At 51.6% G+C, this 15,609-nt stretch overlaps 1 protein-coding gene across 2 annotated transcripts in view; it reads right to left on the reverse strand.

The window, feature by feature from the left end:
• Positions 1-9,564: 9,564 nt before the first annotated feature.
• PCDH19 (protocadherin 19) overlaps positions 9,565-15,609 on the reverse strand; it is a 59,809-nt gene continuing 53,764 nt past the window's right edge. For both annotated transcript variants that reach the window (XM_056359998.1, XM_056359997.1), the window contains exon 5: positions 9,565-14,521. In XM_056359998.1, coding sequence (XP_056215973.1) covers positions 13,932-14,521 — 590 coding nt within the window. In that variant the 3' untranslated portion in view covers positions 9,565-13,931. The remainder of the gene's footprint in view (positions 14,522-15,609) is intronic.

Genomic DNA, 15,609 nt, shown 5'->3' on the forward strand with positions numbered 1-15,609 from the left:
CAGCAGGAGTAGTATGGAGCTTTGTCATCGCAGAAGTACTTTTCAAATATACATATAACAAACCTAACATCAAAGATCCTGAAAGAGAAACTTCTTTCAGATGATATCCCAGGCTCAGCCTCTACAGAGCATAAACAGAAGGGATGAATGATGTTGGAAACAACAAAAAGAAGTAAATTGTCTCCTCTGGATGAACTCAAGCTTAAAATCTAAAAAGGAACTTGTCTTGCTTTTGTCTCTGCAGAAAATCCACCTCCTGCCTGGACAATACACGGCTGTTCGGGAGGCAAGAGGCAGCCGGAGAGCTGGGATGGAGCCTGGTCAAGCTCTATTTACAGCCTCCCAGCTCACCAGGGAAACAATAGAACCTGAGCACTTGCTTTGATCAGCCTATTCAGATCTCCATCATATTAATGTAATATGTTAAGTAATAGCAATAGGTCATGCTTTTGAGGTGCCTTTTATTCAACAAACAAGGAAACCATCAGTGCTCATCCGCACCCCCTAGCACTGAGGTACGTGAGGGTCTCATCTCTCCCTTTGCGATGATTAGATGGAGGAAGAGAGGATCTGGGCTGCAAACACACCCAGGATGCTGGGCTGAAACGGGCTTTGCAGGGCAGCCCTCGGACACCCTCAGATGGTTCATATGGAAAAATACCCGGCACACCTGGCATCCTGCTGGAGCCAGCCCGAGCAGCTCAGGCTTCAAACCCTCACTGCAAACCACTTGTACTGCAGTCCCTAGGGTGACAAATGCGGCATGGCAGCATCAGGGACCATGTCCCCAGGGCAGCAGGAGGACAGGCAACACCTCTCTCCAAAAGGCAGTGGTGAGCCAAGGCTGGGAAACATGAAGCAACACCCAGCCACCATGTGTCACTTAAGGAGAGGCATCCCCAGCCATTATATAAATTGCTGATTCGCCATTTAAACAAGTTAGCATTAATATTTACTGCAGCATGTTCACAATTGTAAAGATCTTCATTTAAAATGTTTTGTGCCTTACACCCTGTCAGCAGGGAAAGCACTATAAGGCAGAAAGCAGGCTTGCAGGCTCTAATGCAAAGTGATGGCTCCAACTTCAGAAGAGAAGCCTATTTCCAGCAGGAACATCTGCTCGAGAAGTGGAAAGCAGGTACCTAGTCAAGAAGGCTGGGAGCAGATGGAATGGGAATGCGTCTCACCCTCTTGCCGCGGTGAGCAGGGCTCATGGCTGCACCGGGTTCCCTGTGTGATGCTGCCCCCGTCCCAGGCTGCATCCCCACGCGCCCTGCTCCTCTTGCTCCAAAGCAGGCGGGAAGCGGGAGCAGGGGGAAAGTGCTTGAAATGTTTGGTGCAGCAAAAGCAAACCCAATTCGGACGTGGTGCCAGCAGCTCTCCATCTCTCGCATGCCCAAGGAGCTGCAGTCACTCTGGCGAGGAGCGGTTTGTGCCAATGGCAGGGAAGGCGAGAACTGCCTGTGCGTCAGGAGAAGAGGTTGAGGCAAGGGAAAGGTGAGAGGACTGTGAAGCAAAATAAAGATTAAGGTGGAAAAGTGAGAAGAACTTAATGCCAAGATCTGTTAAACCTCCCTCTTGCAAAGCCTTATGCAGGTGCTTAACTTTGCAGGCTGTGAGTAATCCAATTAAAGTTGTTAAATCCCGCAGAGAGTTAAATTCAGGGGAATTAATGATAGTGCGCAAAGTTAAGCGCACACTTACTGGGTAAAATAGTGTGAAAAAGGCTCCTTAGGAGAAAGCTTCATGACTTGGAACTTTTGGAAGTGGAAAAAAACACCATCAAATATATCAAGAAATAATCTTGCACTGGGTTGGAAGAAGCGTTTGATGTGACCTAAAAGTCTCTTCCATCTCCGACTTCTATTAGTCTGTGACAAGACTTAAAAGGTCATCTAGTCCACCCCTTTGCTAATGCAGGATTATTCCCCAGAGCACAGTGCCTGTTACTTTGTCCAGTCCAGTTTTAAATGAAAAGCCTTGCAAAACTTCCTCTTCCCAAGGACCATTATCCTCCCAATTCTAATGTGTTTCTTTTTGTCAATAGTTCTGTCAGTATAATGAAATCCTTACTGTGCTAAATTGCTAAAAAAGATCTAAAAGTCGAATCTTCTTCTAATATGACATGAAAGTGCTAGTATAAAAATAGGATTGTATTAGCGATTCTCCACTGTATTGTATTAACATCCTATTTCACTTAAGAGAGGCAGGACTGAATTATCTGCAGATTCTTCCAGCCACTACTCTTACAAAGCTGTGTATTTGGGGTTCAGAGCTGCATGACTTCCCATTAAAGCAATACAATAAAATCCTATGCGGCATGCAAAACGCTGAGGCAGGAGTTTAGGGCACGTGCCAAGCACAGAGCCCGACCCTGTTTTTCCTTGTACCCAAGCAAAGTCCACAGGCTGTGCGACACTGCCAGGGACAGGGGAAGAGGTGAGGGAAGGCAGGCAGGCAAGGCTTGAGTCCGCAGGGTTAGAAAAAGGGAGAGGCAAGGGTGTAGGAAAATGCAAGACTTAAAATGTGCATTGTGATTCTCCCATTCTCCCATTCACAAGTCGGGGCTCTGGGCCACCCCAGGTGATAAGAGGAAAGAGCTGGTGGCAGAGACTGTGCATCCTTAACACAATCAAACCAGACATTTGTAACCAATTTTGAGGCCGTGCCAGGAGGAGTACTGATGCTCACAGCACACTTCAAGGAACAAAGCTCCTGGCATCCTTCAGAAGGGATGGGGAGAAGAAGTGGAGGGGTTTGGGACCAGCATGGAGCCAGCGCCTCGGCCAGGAGCTGGGACAGGCAGTACTCAAGCAAGCAGAAAACAGAGGCGATGCTCCGAGCTGTCTCAGCCACCGCCAGCATGGCCTCGACCCCAGCTCATCAGCAGTTTGTGCAAAATGTTTGCCTGCTGCTCAGTGGCAGGTACAGGTGCTTTCCGACTGCACTGTAGCTTTGAACAAGCTTTCAGACCAGAAGCTTTGTGCATTCCATCCCTACCAAGATTCAACAGTTTAATACATTTTCACATAAGATTGCAATAAAACTCAACGCTACTATAGCCATATTTTTTTCTACAAACCGAGTCTTCATGTTTTGAAGGCCCCTGAGCTTCAGCGAAGCTGTCCGTAGCATCCCATTTACCATGAATCTGGAAAAAAACAGTTTCATCTTGTTTCAGCCCCATTCTAGTCACTATTCCCAGCATGTTCTGCAGCCGTGCCCTCCCTGGGATTTACAGGGGCTTATTTTCCCAACACATGCTCTCTCATTGCTATTCTTTTTCTTTCTTTTTTTTTTTTACTGCATAGCAGAAAGCTATTGAGTAGAAAGCCAGTGGGAAGCCACAGCTATTGTATCTGTGGTTTAGTTCCTTATCTGCTGAGGGGTCCTTTTGTGATTATGTTGAGGAAGGACATGCAGACAGTGCCTTTTATCACCAGCACGGCATCTCTGGAATGAAAGGAGAGGCAGCAGGGATGCAGATGTGACGTTAAAGTATAAAAATCCACCATATGGTAAAGATTGCTTCAGCTACAGTCTGGTCAAGACGTTGACACTTTGGTTATGAAAAGCAATATGTATCTCTCTCTTGGTGGTTTCTGTTCAAATTAAATGTTTTGTATCAGGCAGAGAACTAATAACAAGCCAGGTTTTCCCTTGACAGAGGAGTAGTAACAAATATGAGGTAATGTGAAAGCTGACTTGAAAATTACTATTCCCAAAGATGCGATAAAAGGTAGAGATAAGATTTGCTTAGAGGACTTGAATGAGATAAATGCTAAAGGTGCTGGCTGGTGGAAAGAGGGTCCAAGGGGGACAAGCAAAAGCAAAAAAGTAGCATTTAAAAAACACAGTCTGATCTGTCAACGTTTCCATTAACAACAAATAGCTCCCGGACACCAGGCACTGCCTCAGCCTGCTGCAGAACCCACCTCCTTCCCGCAGCTAAGTGTGAGCAAAGGACCGGAAAAAAAACAGGTATCTGGGTGCAAACCACTGCGCATTCAAGCCCAAATGGCACAGCGTAGCTTTGAAAGGGATGATGTGCCCCAACGCAGTATGCAGCCCTGACAGAGGCAGGACATGCTGCCGGGGGCAGCTCTGCAGGCAGCAGGGCTCGGGCACAGCCCCCATGGCCGGGGATGTGCCAGAGCTGGGGGTGACATGGAAACTCAATAGCAGCAGCACCGAGAGAAACCCAGGTGCAAAACCAACACAACACCAGCTGAGGTTGCTCCTCCGACCAACTGCATTCTGGAGACGTAGCGATTCCGGTCTGGCTCAAGCTAAAATAAACTTTACACATCAAATATTTAATACTCCAAAGTGTCTTCCTGAGGCTACGCCCCACGGCTGCATACCCCGTGCAGACAAGCTCCCGTCCCGGTGTGCCGAGCCGTGCATGCCTCTCCCCATGCACCCGGCATCTTCCAGTGCTTAATGCGAGTTAACAGCAGTGGCGATGACTTATTTAAGAGCAGATCAAGAAATATCCCAGCTCTCTTTGGAGACTTCAAAAGCAGCTGAATGCTACCGGTATCCTCTGATAAAGACACAGCTTTGCTGTACCATCTGCCTCAGGGGAACCTTGCACCACCAGCAGTGGGAAGGGGAGAGGCAGCTGCCACAGGGTTATCTCCACCGAGGGGGACCCTGCTGCCATCTCCTCCCAGCACTGTGGCTGCCAGACCCACTGCAGGTAGAGGGGGGCCAAGATGACCCTTCCCCTGCCAAGGGTTCACATCCTGTTCATGGCCCTGGCGGGCACTCAGCCTGCACCCACTGAGAAGGTGGGACGTGGTTGCTTTGGCAACAGGAATTAATAAAAATATTGTTTTTTCCCCCCAGGGAAGCATGGTGTTAGTGGCTGCCCATGCCAGGGAAGGGGCACTGGGGGATGCAAAGCCTTGCTGGGGTTTGTAGGCTGGGATAAGTGATGAAGGAGGGATGCTGCAGACAGCCAGAGCTCACTCTCACCGAGCACTCCTCCTGCCTCACCCAGCCAGGCCGGCCAGCGCCATGCTACACCTTCATGCCTATGAGCGCCTTCCCGACAGAGGCGGTGAGCGAGCGAGAGGAGAGCTGGGAAGGTAACTGGCCGGGGGTCTGGAGCCCCTCCACCAGGAATCAGAGCTGGAGACTTCAGCCCCTGTCTCAACCACAGCACAGACAGGTGGGACTGGAGCAGAAGGACAGTGCGAGCGACGTGCTTTAATAGAGACCTTGGGACCGGCTTGCTGGCCAAGGATGAAAACATCCTCCATCAACAGATGACATTTCCTACTGGAAACCAGGGAACCAAAGTCCCATGGCCAAAATCTCCACCCCAGGCTGTGGTTGATAGGAGATTTGATATTGATTCACTGGGGCTGGGATTTCATCCTGTGATTTAAACCTAACTCCTCCAAAGAGAATAAGATCAATTTTACAGAGAATCAAATAGATAAAGAACAGCCTTTGAGCTGTTGTGCAGCAGAGGCAGAGAGTGGAGTAAAAAATAAGGTTTTTTCCTTATCAGGAAAGTTTAAAAAAAAAAAAAAAAGAAAAAGAAAGGAACCTGGAGACTGTTGTTTGCTCATTTTTCCTTTTCCAGTCAAAACAATGCTGCCTCTGCCTGCTTTCTGCATGGGCACCGAGGCAGCTGAGCAGTGGAGGGTGGAGGGTTTCTCAGAGCAGGGCTGGGATGGAGCTGCTGCACTCCCCATCCCTGGAGCCCCCCCCAGCCTGGCTCCCAGCCCTTCCCGGGTGGCCGCTGCCCTGTGAAGCTGCCTCAGCACCATGGTGGTGAAGCTGGTCCAGCATGCTGGGGGCTCACATCTGCAAAGCCTGCCACAAGTGATGGGGATGACAATACACGCTGGTGATACAGCACCTGTAAATGGGCAGGGGCACAAGGGTGAGGTGGGAAAGGCAGAGATTTGGGGCTGGAAAAGGGAAACCAGCTTGCTGCAGCAAGGGAGCAGGGCTACGCTGGTTCCCCCTGCTGAAGGGATGCAGGGAGCCCCTGCCCCAGCTACCTCCACATCTGGGGGATGTGAGCTCTCACCAAGCAGCCCAAATCCCCCTGTCTGGGTAGCTGAAAACCCTTGCAGCGAGCTTCTCTTTTGGAGGTTTGATTATTGTAATTCCTTTTTATTTTGGCCTTGGAAGACAATTCATCACCCTCAGGCAGCACAGACTGGCCCCCACCAAGGCTGCTGCCACTCTGGTCCTGCGCCATCTCCAGCTAAAGCACCGGACCAGCTTTGAGTTTTTTCTGTCCTAAAGCTTTGCAAGGGATCAGCCTTGTGCTTGTCTTCGAGCCTCTGCTGCCATCCCAGCCTCCCTCGCTCACCTGGGCAGGAGCACCCGCACGCAGCACAGGCCCCGTGGCAGAGGCTCCTGCCGGCAGCGATCCCCCTGCCCATTATTTAACCGCAATTGTCCAGAGACAATTTTTCTTGGGAAAAGCTTTTAAGCTTGATCAGTGATGGGGTTAATATTGTTTGCCCTGTGTCTCAATTTTTTATCTGTATTAATGGAAAGTGCCATGGCAGGGTTTCCTACAGCAGTGCTACGGTGCTGATTTGTTAGGGTTTTTGTTCTTTTCAGCGCCAGGTTGCAATGACTGATCGTGCTGCAGCGCAGCAGCCACCAGCCGTGTCCCCACAGAAGCTGCCCAGACACCCCTGCCAACGGTGCTACCCTAAAGCCCAGAGTTTGTCCCCAAAGAGCCATCCTTACTGCCACAGCCTGTTCCCGTCACTGAGGGCTGGGAGCAGAGGAGGGAGCAGCGCAGGGCCGCGGAGGTGAGCTCTATAATTGTACACCTGCCTGTGTTTGTTCTCTGATGGCTCTTCGGGGACGCTCGGTTACATCACGTTCAAAAGAAAAGGACAACAACACAAAACAAAAAACAGCTGCAAGTTAAACAAGTGGAAGGCCCGCTGGGGCTGCCGCTGAAGTTGGACTCTGGTTTCTGCCCAAGGCCAGGCAGCAGCACGGCAGGCAGCAGAGCGGCAGGCAGCAGGTCCCACCTTTCCCCACCGCAGCCGAGCCCGCATCGGGGAGCAACAGGAATGCAGGACAGGCACCGGCACCCCCCCGGCTACTGCCCTGCCCACAAGACTTTGTCTGCGGAGCCCTGCTTCAAACAGAAATACATTCTATATATTTTTGTTCTGTGCTTTCAGGCCTTTGATCCATCCAATTTATTTGTTCTTGTCTTTGTGGGCTTACACAGTCAAAGTGTATGATAATTCATTGCTTGTTAATCCAATTTGGGTCTATTTAGATATTCCAGTTTAACATCAAATATAATACAGAATAATGTCCAGGAGAACCAGAAATGAGATCTGTGCCTATGAACCCGCTCTGAACCTCGCCTGATGAGGGCTGGCTGCTTTCTTTGCTATTTTATTCCCTCTCTTGCTTCACCAAGGGCTGAGCCCCTCACTGCAGCCAGGGGCACAGCAGTGTGGGGGGCTCTGCACTTTGGGGTGCCATACAGCCTAGAAGCTCTCTCCCATGGGAGAGCGGGGACAGCCAGCCTCAGGCACAGCCCCAGGGAGCCTCTCCTAGGGATGCTCAGGGACCACGGGCTGGGTCCCCCCAGGGCTGGGGCAGTCTGGGGGGGGACGGGACTGCAGCTCCCTGGGGTGCCCAGCCCACCCTCAGCACCCAGCCATCTGTACCAGCTACTCCTGTTTATCAGCCACACATGGCACAGACCAAAGCCCAGAGACCTGCTCGGCCAAAGCCAGCCCAGCCGCAGGGACCTTGCCGGGGCTGGCTTCAGCTCCGGATCCGGCCCTCGGAGACCTTCCGAGCAGCGAGATTTATCACACCCCTACGGGTCAGCAGCATTTCCAGACAGGCACACTTGAAATAAGAATCCCTTTTTTATCTGCAGCGGATTCTCAATCACGCTCCCTCCTGCCGCCCACCTCGGCCGTTCCTGGCACTGTTATTTATGCAAACCTCCGTGCGCCGAGCTGCTGCTGGCTCAGCAGAGGCGACGTGCAGCTCTTTGGGGTGTGCCGGCGGGGACAGAGGACGGCGACAGCTGGCCGGGGAGCACGGCGGGGACATGTCACCAACCTGACATCTCCGAGCCCCCAGCTCGCTGCAAGCAGGAGCCCGCAGCCGGCACGGCAAGCTGGCTGGCCTTGCGGGGGGTCATTAAAGCCGGAGCGAGCCCAGTGCCCACGGGGTGCCAGCAGGTTCTGGGCAGGGCTGACCTGGGGTGCTGCAAGGGGAGCCCTCCCCATGGCGGGGGGTTCAGCCCTGTTTCAGCTCCCAGCTTGGCCCCTGGGCTGGGGCTCCACCTTGCCCCACTGCCAGCCCCCGGCGAGCCCCCAGCAGCCTGCCCCCCACCTCCAGCGCCCACCCAAGGCAGCCCACTGGGGCCATTCCCCCCAAACAAACAGGACCGGATCCTACCTGGGAGATGAGCCCACGCTGCAGTCACAGCTCCAGCACTGGGTCCCCAACGCAGGCAGGGGGACATGGCTCAGGAACGCCACGACACAGCCCACTGCTTCTTCAGGCAGAAGCATTGGTCTGCAGCAGCACGGCTGCTCCCCAGCCAGGCTGCAAACCAGCAGAGCAACACCTGCAAACCCTCACACAATCACCAGCCTCCCCTTCACAGCCTGGCTTTATCCCCTTTCACCCACCTGCCAAACGACTGACTAGCGAGGGTGCAAACGGGCCCCAGGTCCTGGTGCTGGGCTGGCTGCAAACCATTGCCTGGGGTCCCCGCGCCAACACACACTGGTGCCGGAGCTGAGCCCAGGGCAGCCGGCCAGACCCCACTGGAGCCTGGACCATGGGCTTACAGCAGTGGGGGGCCCACCCAGGCGGAGTGAACCCCAGCTGCCCCCTGCTCCCCATGCGCCCCAGCCATGCGGGGTGATGCTCGGGCATACAGCTCAAGCATCTTCCCACCCCGGGGAAGGCGTTTCGTGCATCGCTACTCTTGTGCCGGTCCCACCTCGGTGCCACCCTAGCTAAGCCACCGAACAAGGAGAGGCCATTCAGGGAGGGCATTTACCCCTGCTAGCCACAAAACCCTTGGATGCTCCACATGTAAGAGCGGTCCATGAACAGACCATTAATTCAGAGGCAGTGGATGAACCTCACCATCTTCTTGCAGCCTCCAAAGTCCCCTCCTAGGGAAAATAAGTCTTTTCTTCTCTGCCATGCCTCAGCAGACAACAAGTGTGCGTTGAAGGTGTTTCCCACCTACCTTTATCCCTCCCAGAGCGGTTTCCCCCAAAGGTGAGGGACGGCGGTGCAAAGGACCTGCTGGGTTTCGCAGGGTGAGGAGAGGGGCTCAGAGCCTGCCCACCCCAGTGGGTCACCACAGTCCTGTGGGGACAGTGACGACCCCTTCTCGGGGCCAGGAAAGCTCTGCCCGAGGTCTGTAGCCTCTCAGCTGCCAAAGCGGATCAGCCATGGGAGAAGCGGACAGGGAAAGGGCTGGGGTGGCACCCAGGGACCCAGGTGGGGCCCAGCCATGTGCTGGCTTCTGCAGGACCAGCACCTGGAGCCCGTCAAAGCAAACCCACTTAGGCATGGTTAACCAAACACTTACTTTCCATTTTATTCAATAATTGCTTTAATACTAAAATGCATTAGATGCTCAAAGCAGAAAAAAGAAAAATCACATTTAGGTGGAAAACAAAGTTCTCATCAGATGAAAAAAACCCAATGTGGCAGGTACACCATTTTGAAACAGAATTGTAATAATTTAATAAAGCTGCTTTATCATCTTCATAAAATAGACAGAATGGTGATTTTTTTTTCCTTTTTCCATTTTGTTGTTTACAATGATTCAATCACTGTGAAAATGTACATAACATACATATCAGCATATACAACAATTTATTCTTCATATACTCGGCAACGGAGACACCATGACGAGACGTGCCGCGCTCAGTCCCGCGGTAGCCCTGCCTGCTGCCGGCAGATGAGCAGTGACGGCGCTGCCGCCGGCTCTTCCCGCGCCACGAAGGTGCCGGTGTCACGGTGCCAGACCCAGGGCTCGTACCTGCCGCCCCGCCAGGCTGCAAGGAGGCGCGTGCTGCTGGAAACCAGTTTGCATTAGGTGCGTTGGAAGATTCCATCCCAGCTTAGATCAGCTGAACATCAGCTGATGCCGATAAAGGATCTGTCTCGGCAGCGCTGGCAGCGGTGCGTGCAGCAGGGTCTGGGCTTCTCCCCGACGGGTACCGCAACTCACAGGTTGGATTAGAGATTACCCATCGCTGCGAAAGCAGCTGTAGCAACAAGATCATAAATTTTCCCCAATGACAGACAAATGTGTTTCCATTCATAATTAGATTTTTTTTTTCCCCCAAGAATAATTTCAATATATTCATCAGACAGTGTGTTCTTTACAAAAGCAACTTGTTTCCTATTTGGAAAAAAAAAAAAAAAAAAGGAATTCACTTCTGCACAATGTGTGATCCACAGGCCACCTCCAGCTTCACAACAAATAGGGAACGGCAACAACCTCACCAGGACAGTGCTCGGGGGGATTTTTCCAGCCATCAACCACCCCCCGCCAGCCCTCCATCACCCCCCCTCCATCACCCCTCCCAGTGCAGCCCTGCAGCCCCAAGGGTGGGAAAGGTCAGGGGCTCCCAGGCAGCCGGGATGGGTCCCTGGGCTGGCACGGGGGAGTTCACATACCACCCCCCCCCCAGGTCCCCAGCCACAGGGCTGCTGCAGAGGGGTCCTCATCATGCCGGGGGGAGAACCGTGGTTGCTGCTCTCCTGGATAAACAGGGGAGCAGAGCAGGTTTGCCTGAAGGAAACCAACAGACTGCAGCAATTTTTCCTAATCCAGATCTGAGCACAGGTTTAAATTATTAAAAAGCACAATAATTACATCTGGAACCCCCCCCTCAACCCCACCCCCCACCCACCCTGCAGCTTTGAACATTTTTGCATGGCCAGTTTCGATGCAACTAGGAAAAAACCAAGACAGACTGGGATTTGCCCAGGAGCCCTGAACTCATCTCAAGTGACACAGAGGGACAGTGACAGGAGTAGCAAAATATTCAGGAGAGGGCCGTGGCGGCGGAGCAGGGGCCGCTCTCCGGCTCTCCCCTCGGCCCCGCACAGTGAGGACATGCCAGGGAAGGGCCCCTCGCTCAGCATCCCTGGCTGCAGCCCGGGTCAGCCCAGAAAACTGGTGTTTAAACAATTTTCTGGAGGCATAAGGGTTTGCTGACCTCTTTAATGCCCCCTTTTAATACAGAATTATTTCACATTCCTTCTCGGCTGTGCTTTTATTCAGAGTGGCAAGGAATGTTTCCTCTGGGTAAATTAAAGAAATGTTTCTATTTCTTTTCTTTTTTTTTTTTTTTTTCTTCCTTTTCAGTTAGCATCTATTTTTCATCCAAAACGCCGGGCTGGTGGTGGCAGCTCCGCAGGCAGAGGGCAATGCTCAGCAGAAATTAACGGCTGGCACGTTTCGGGCAGCTGGGGATGATGGTGGGGTGCCCGTGGAAGGGGGGACCAGTGCTCGTCCACGGGGGGAGCCTGGTCCCATCCTGCTGGAGGTGGGGGGTGGACAGTGGGGCCATGGGGGGCCATTGCCTTGCAAAGCCACGAGGATCTGACAGACGGGGCATCACAGGCTCTGCCGCTCAGCAAACCCATATGAGAAGCTCCCCACTAAAAAGCCCCCCCAGAGCTGACAAAAACAGGTAACATCAGAATAAACCCAGCCCAACAGTTACAGAAAATCCAGTTACTCCAACAGCCCCAAGCCAGCCCCTTTCTTCTTTGTGTTACAACAACACACACATTTGGGGAAAAAACCCAGAAATAAATGACAGCAGTAGCAGTATGCAGGCAGGAAACACTGACGGAACAGAAATAACATATCCCTGAAAAATGGGCTCAAACTGCAGAACAGAGGGGAAAATCCCCAGTTCGCTTTCCGGAGGGATGCAGGACATCACGTTAATGTGTGGGATGGGAGCTGAATGAGGTAGTCATCAACACCAGCGAGGGAAGCGTCACAGATTTCATTAGACAACCATTTTTTGACGGTTCTTCCCCAGTTCCTGGCCCTAGCATGTGGCAGGGGAAACAGACTGACTGCGGACCTGTCTTGGACCAGCTATGGCTTCAGGCAGGATCAATTTGCCCTGAAGAAATAAATGGCTGGAGCTTAATTTCATTTTGAGGATAATAATGACTAGAGCTTGTTTTCTTGTTGACGTTTTTAATTTAAATAAATCAAAGTAACAAATATTTTATCATGATATGTAGACCTAGAAAGACTATTTCTCTAGAAACCACTAATTTCAACTTGCTGGTACAGCAAACATTGGCAAGAGCTATATATTTTCCCTTCCATAATCAATTTTAAATTCTAGGAAACATTATTTAGGGTAGAAAAATCCATCCGGTGAAGGGTTAATAACAATGATAATAATAATAATAATAATAATAATAATTATATGCTAACTGAAATCCTCCTACCTTACTCATACCTCACTGAGGAATTATCACTGCAAGAGAGCAGAGAGCTGTGGAACCCCTTCCCTCTCTCCCTTCTACAAAATGGCTATTAAAGTAGCTCAATTTTTAAATCAATTTTATATGAGTAAATTTGTACCCACACAAAAAAGTCCTTAATTATGAGAAAAAATAATGAATTGCTTTAATTTTTTCTCCATTAAGAAGGCACATTAATTGAATTAGTATCGTTGTTACATATCACCTGTCTGCCCCTAAATTAACATCACTATTGCTCATTCCATACTTATTTATGATGCAGGGATAGAAAGAAAACGGAACAGTTTAAAATCCATGCCATGATGACATACATACACACACAAACTTGGCATAATCGTGACTGGGAAATGCTGACTTAGAAGTGTGTGTCTAATTGAGAAGGTAATTTAGATGTCTTAAAGAATTCCATCACTTTGACTTGGAAATGATTGGAGATGGGGGATATCTAAGTCTGGGAACTGGAAAAAAAACCAGAACAACCAACTTCTGGAAAAACTTTCCATGCATTGCCTTGGAATTATGCAAAAGAAACAGAGAAGGGAAAAATTTCAGCACAGTGCATCTGAGAATTGCAATCCAGGCAGAATTTTCCCCAAAACATCTTCCCGCAATGCCCTGTCACTGCCCTGCAACAGCCGGGGTGGGCTGCAGGCGATGTGGGGGGGGCTGGAAGAAGCGCTTGCTCAACTGGGTCTGAAAACTGCAGGTTCCCCAAAGTTTAAGACAGACGATTGTGATTTTTTTTCCCCTTTTTTTAAGCTTGAAAGCCTTTTGCCATCACCAGACATACAGTAATTTGCAATATCAAATACAATAATAGTACAGATAAGCATGTGACAGCAAAAGGATTCATAAATGCAGAGGTGTCCATAGCAAAATAGCAACATCTTAAATTACAAACAGCCTCATGTTGGGTGAATGTTAAAACTCACCCGACTGTCATTTTGAACAGCCACACACAAGAAATGGCTGCTATTTTGTCTAGACTACAAAACCACCAGGGTGATTACTAAAGATGTCCGAATAAGGAATTTGCCATTCAATTCTTTCCAGGAATGGAAATTTTTCTTTGTTTTGAGATATAAAAATATATAAACTCCGAGGAGGGGATACCAAGCGCTCCTGAGGACCAGAGAGGGGTCTCACGCCTCTGCCCCCTGCCACCCCACCGCCTCCCGGCAAAAGCAAAACACCAGCTACTTTGCTCCGGCTGCACACCCCTGCTGCCTGTTGAGACCAGTGGGATTGTCACATTAACGATAGCTTCATTTATAAACAATACATTTAGGGAAAGCTTTTAAATACAGCAATCTGTGAACCATTGGTAAGCAATAAAAACAATCTGCGCTGGGAGTCGTGCGGTCCCTCATCCTCCTCCTCCTCCTCCTCCTCCTCTTGCCAGGTGCCGCTCAGAGGACGATGTCTTTTAGTCTCCGGGCGCCAGGCGAGTCCTTTTCCCGGCGTTCCTGCAGGAGCGGGTTGCCCTCCTGCCCGCCGCTCTCGCTGTCCGCCCCCCGGGGCTCTGCCTCCGTCGGCCGGGAAGGGCCACTGTTCCCAAAGGGCTCCCGTTCCCGGTTGCCAGCGCAGTGCCCGGCACCGTAGGGTGCCGCCGGCTTGCCGGACAAAGGGCTCTTCAGGTGGAGGGGTGAGGTGACGGGGCTGACGGCCTCGCAGCCGTTGCCTGCCTCGCGGACGGCGCCGCTCACCTTGGGGCTGCAGGCGGCGGGGTCCACCGTTCTTTTGCCTTTGGGGTTGGCGAGCCGCTCATCGGCGAGGGGCTCGCCGCCCTCCTTTCCGAAGGTGGCGAAGGTCCTTTTTGTGCTGCAGTCTGCGTAAGGCTCCGCGTCCACCGCTGTCGCCTCGATGGAGAGGGCGATGACATTCCTCCCATGCTCAGGGGACTTGGCGCGGCTGGGGACAGTGCCGCGGGGCATCCAGCACCTGTCCGAGTGGCCCAGGATGCGGCACTCCTCCCTGCAATGAAATCCCTCGCTCTGATCTGTGGGGAGAAAACACAAGGGATGGTGAAGAGGGGAGGCCCGCCGGGAGCGCCCACCGTCCCCCTGCCCCATCTGCCCGAGGGGGGACCCCCACCGAGCACCACTCCCACCCCAGCAGTGGCTGTCCTACCCCAGACAGCAAGTATTCTCAAGACAAGGCTCGGAAGAAGGATTTTTACTGCCATTTCTCTGCTGCTCCAAGGACTGGAGTTCAATTTCCAACAGGTTGTGTGTCATCTGCCACTGCCAGACCTGCAACCTGGGGGACGGAGTTACGGCTGCGAGTCCATCACAGCGGGTCTGTCCCACGTGTCGAGCCGCTCCAAGTCAGCACTTTCTGGGTTTAGCAACCAGCACTAAAAGCCACCATGTTTTAAGCTTGGTTTGACGTGACATTTAAGCTTGACTTTTTGCAAAGCGGGGAAAGGAACAGAGGGAGGAGGGGGTTTTCTTATTTTTTTTTTGGTGTATATTCGTGTTTTAACTTTCTGCTTAATCCCCACTGACCTCCCACACAACAGAGGCTTTATAAATCTCCAAGACTGCCCACTCCACTGAAGATTAAATGTGTCATTCCCAGTGCTGGGGCTTTATTCATACCAGAGCAATAACGTTCCCTTCTCTCCACTCTGGGCTGTCCCAACACCACTTTACAGGGCTGAAACAGGGAGCAGTGGTTTAACCCTTTCCAGGGGCCTTCCACACGCAGGTCTGAGGGCTCCCAGGCAGGTGCAAACCCGGGTGCCCGTTGCTTGCATGTATCCCTGTGCTGCTGGCCGATCCCACGGGACTGCACGGCCTCAAGCCCCCGTCGCAGACAGACAGACTGGGGCCCAGGGAAGCTGCCAGGCTCAGCCGAGTGCAAAGCTGGAAACCAAATCCAGGAGTCTCAACGTCCCCAGCCCTTGCTGAGCATCCAGCTGCGGCTCCCACCAAACACCGCAGGCTCTCGGCTGCTTTTCAGTCTCAGCTTGTGACTTTTCCTTCATTTGATAAGAACCTGTGACTGCAGCTAGTCCTCATAAAGCACAACCTTTCCATACGCAAGATGTAGCTCCTTCCTACCGTAACCTATAAACACACAAAG

The sequence above is a fragment of the Falco biarmicus genome, chromosome 14 (genome assembly GCF_023638135.1).
Source record: "Falco biarmicus isolate bFalBia1 chromosome 14, bFalBia1.pri, whole genome shotgun sequence".
Classification (NCBI taxonomy): Eukaryota; Metazoa; Chordata; class Aves; order Falconiformes; family Falconidae; genus Falco; species Falco biarmicus.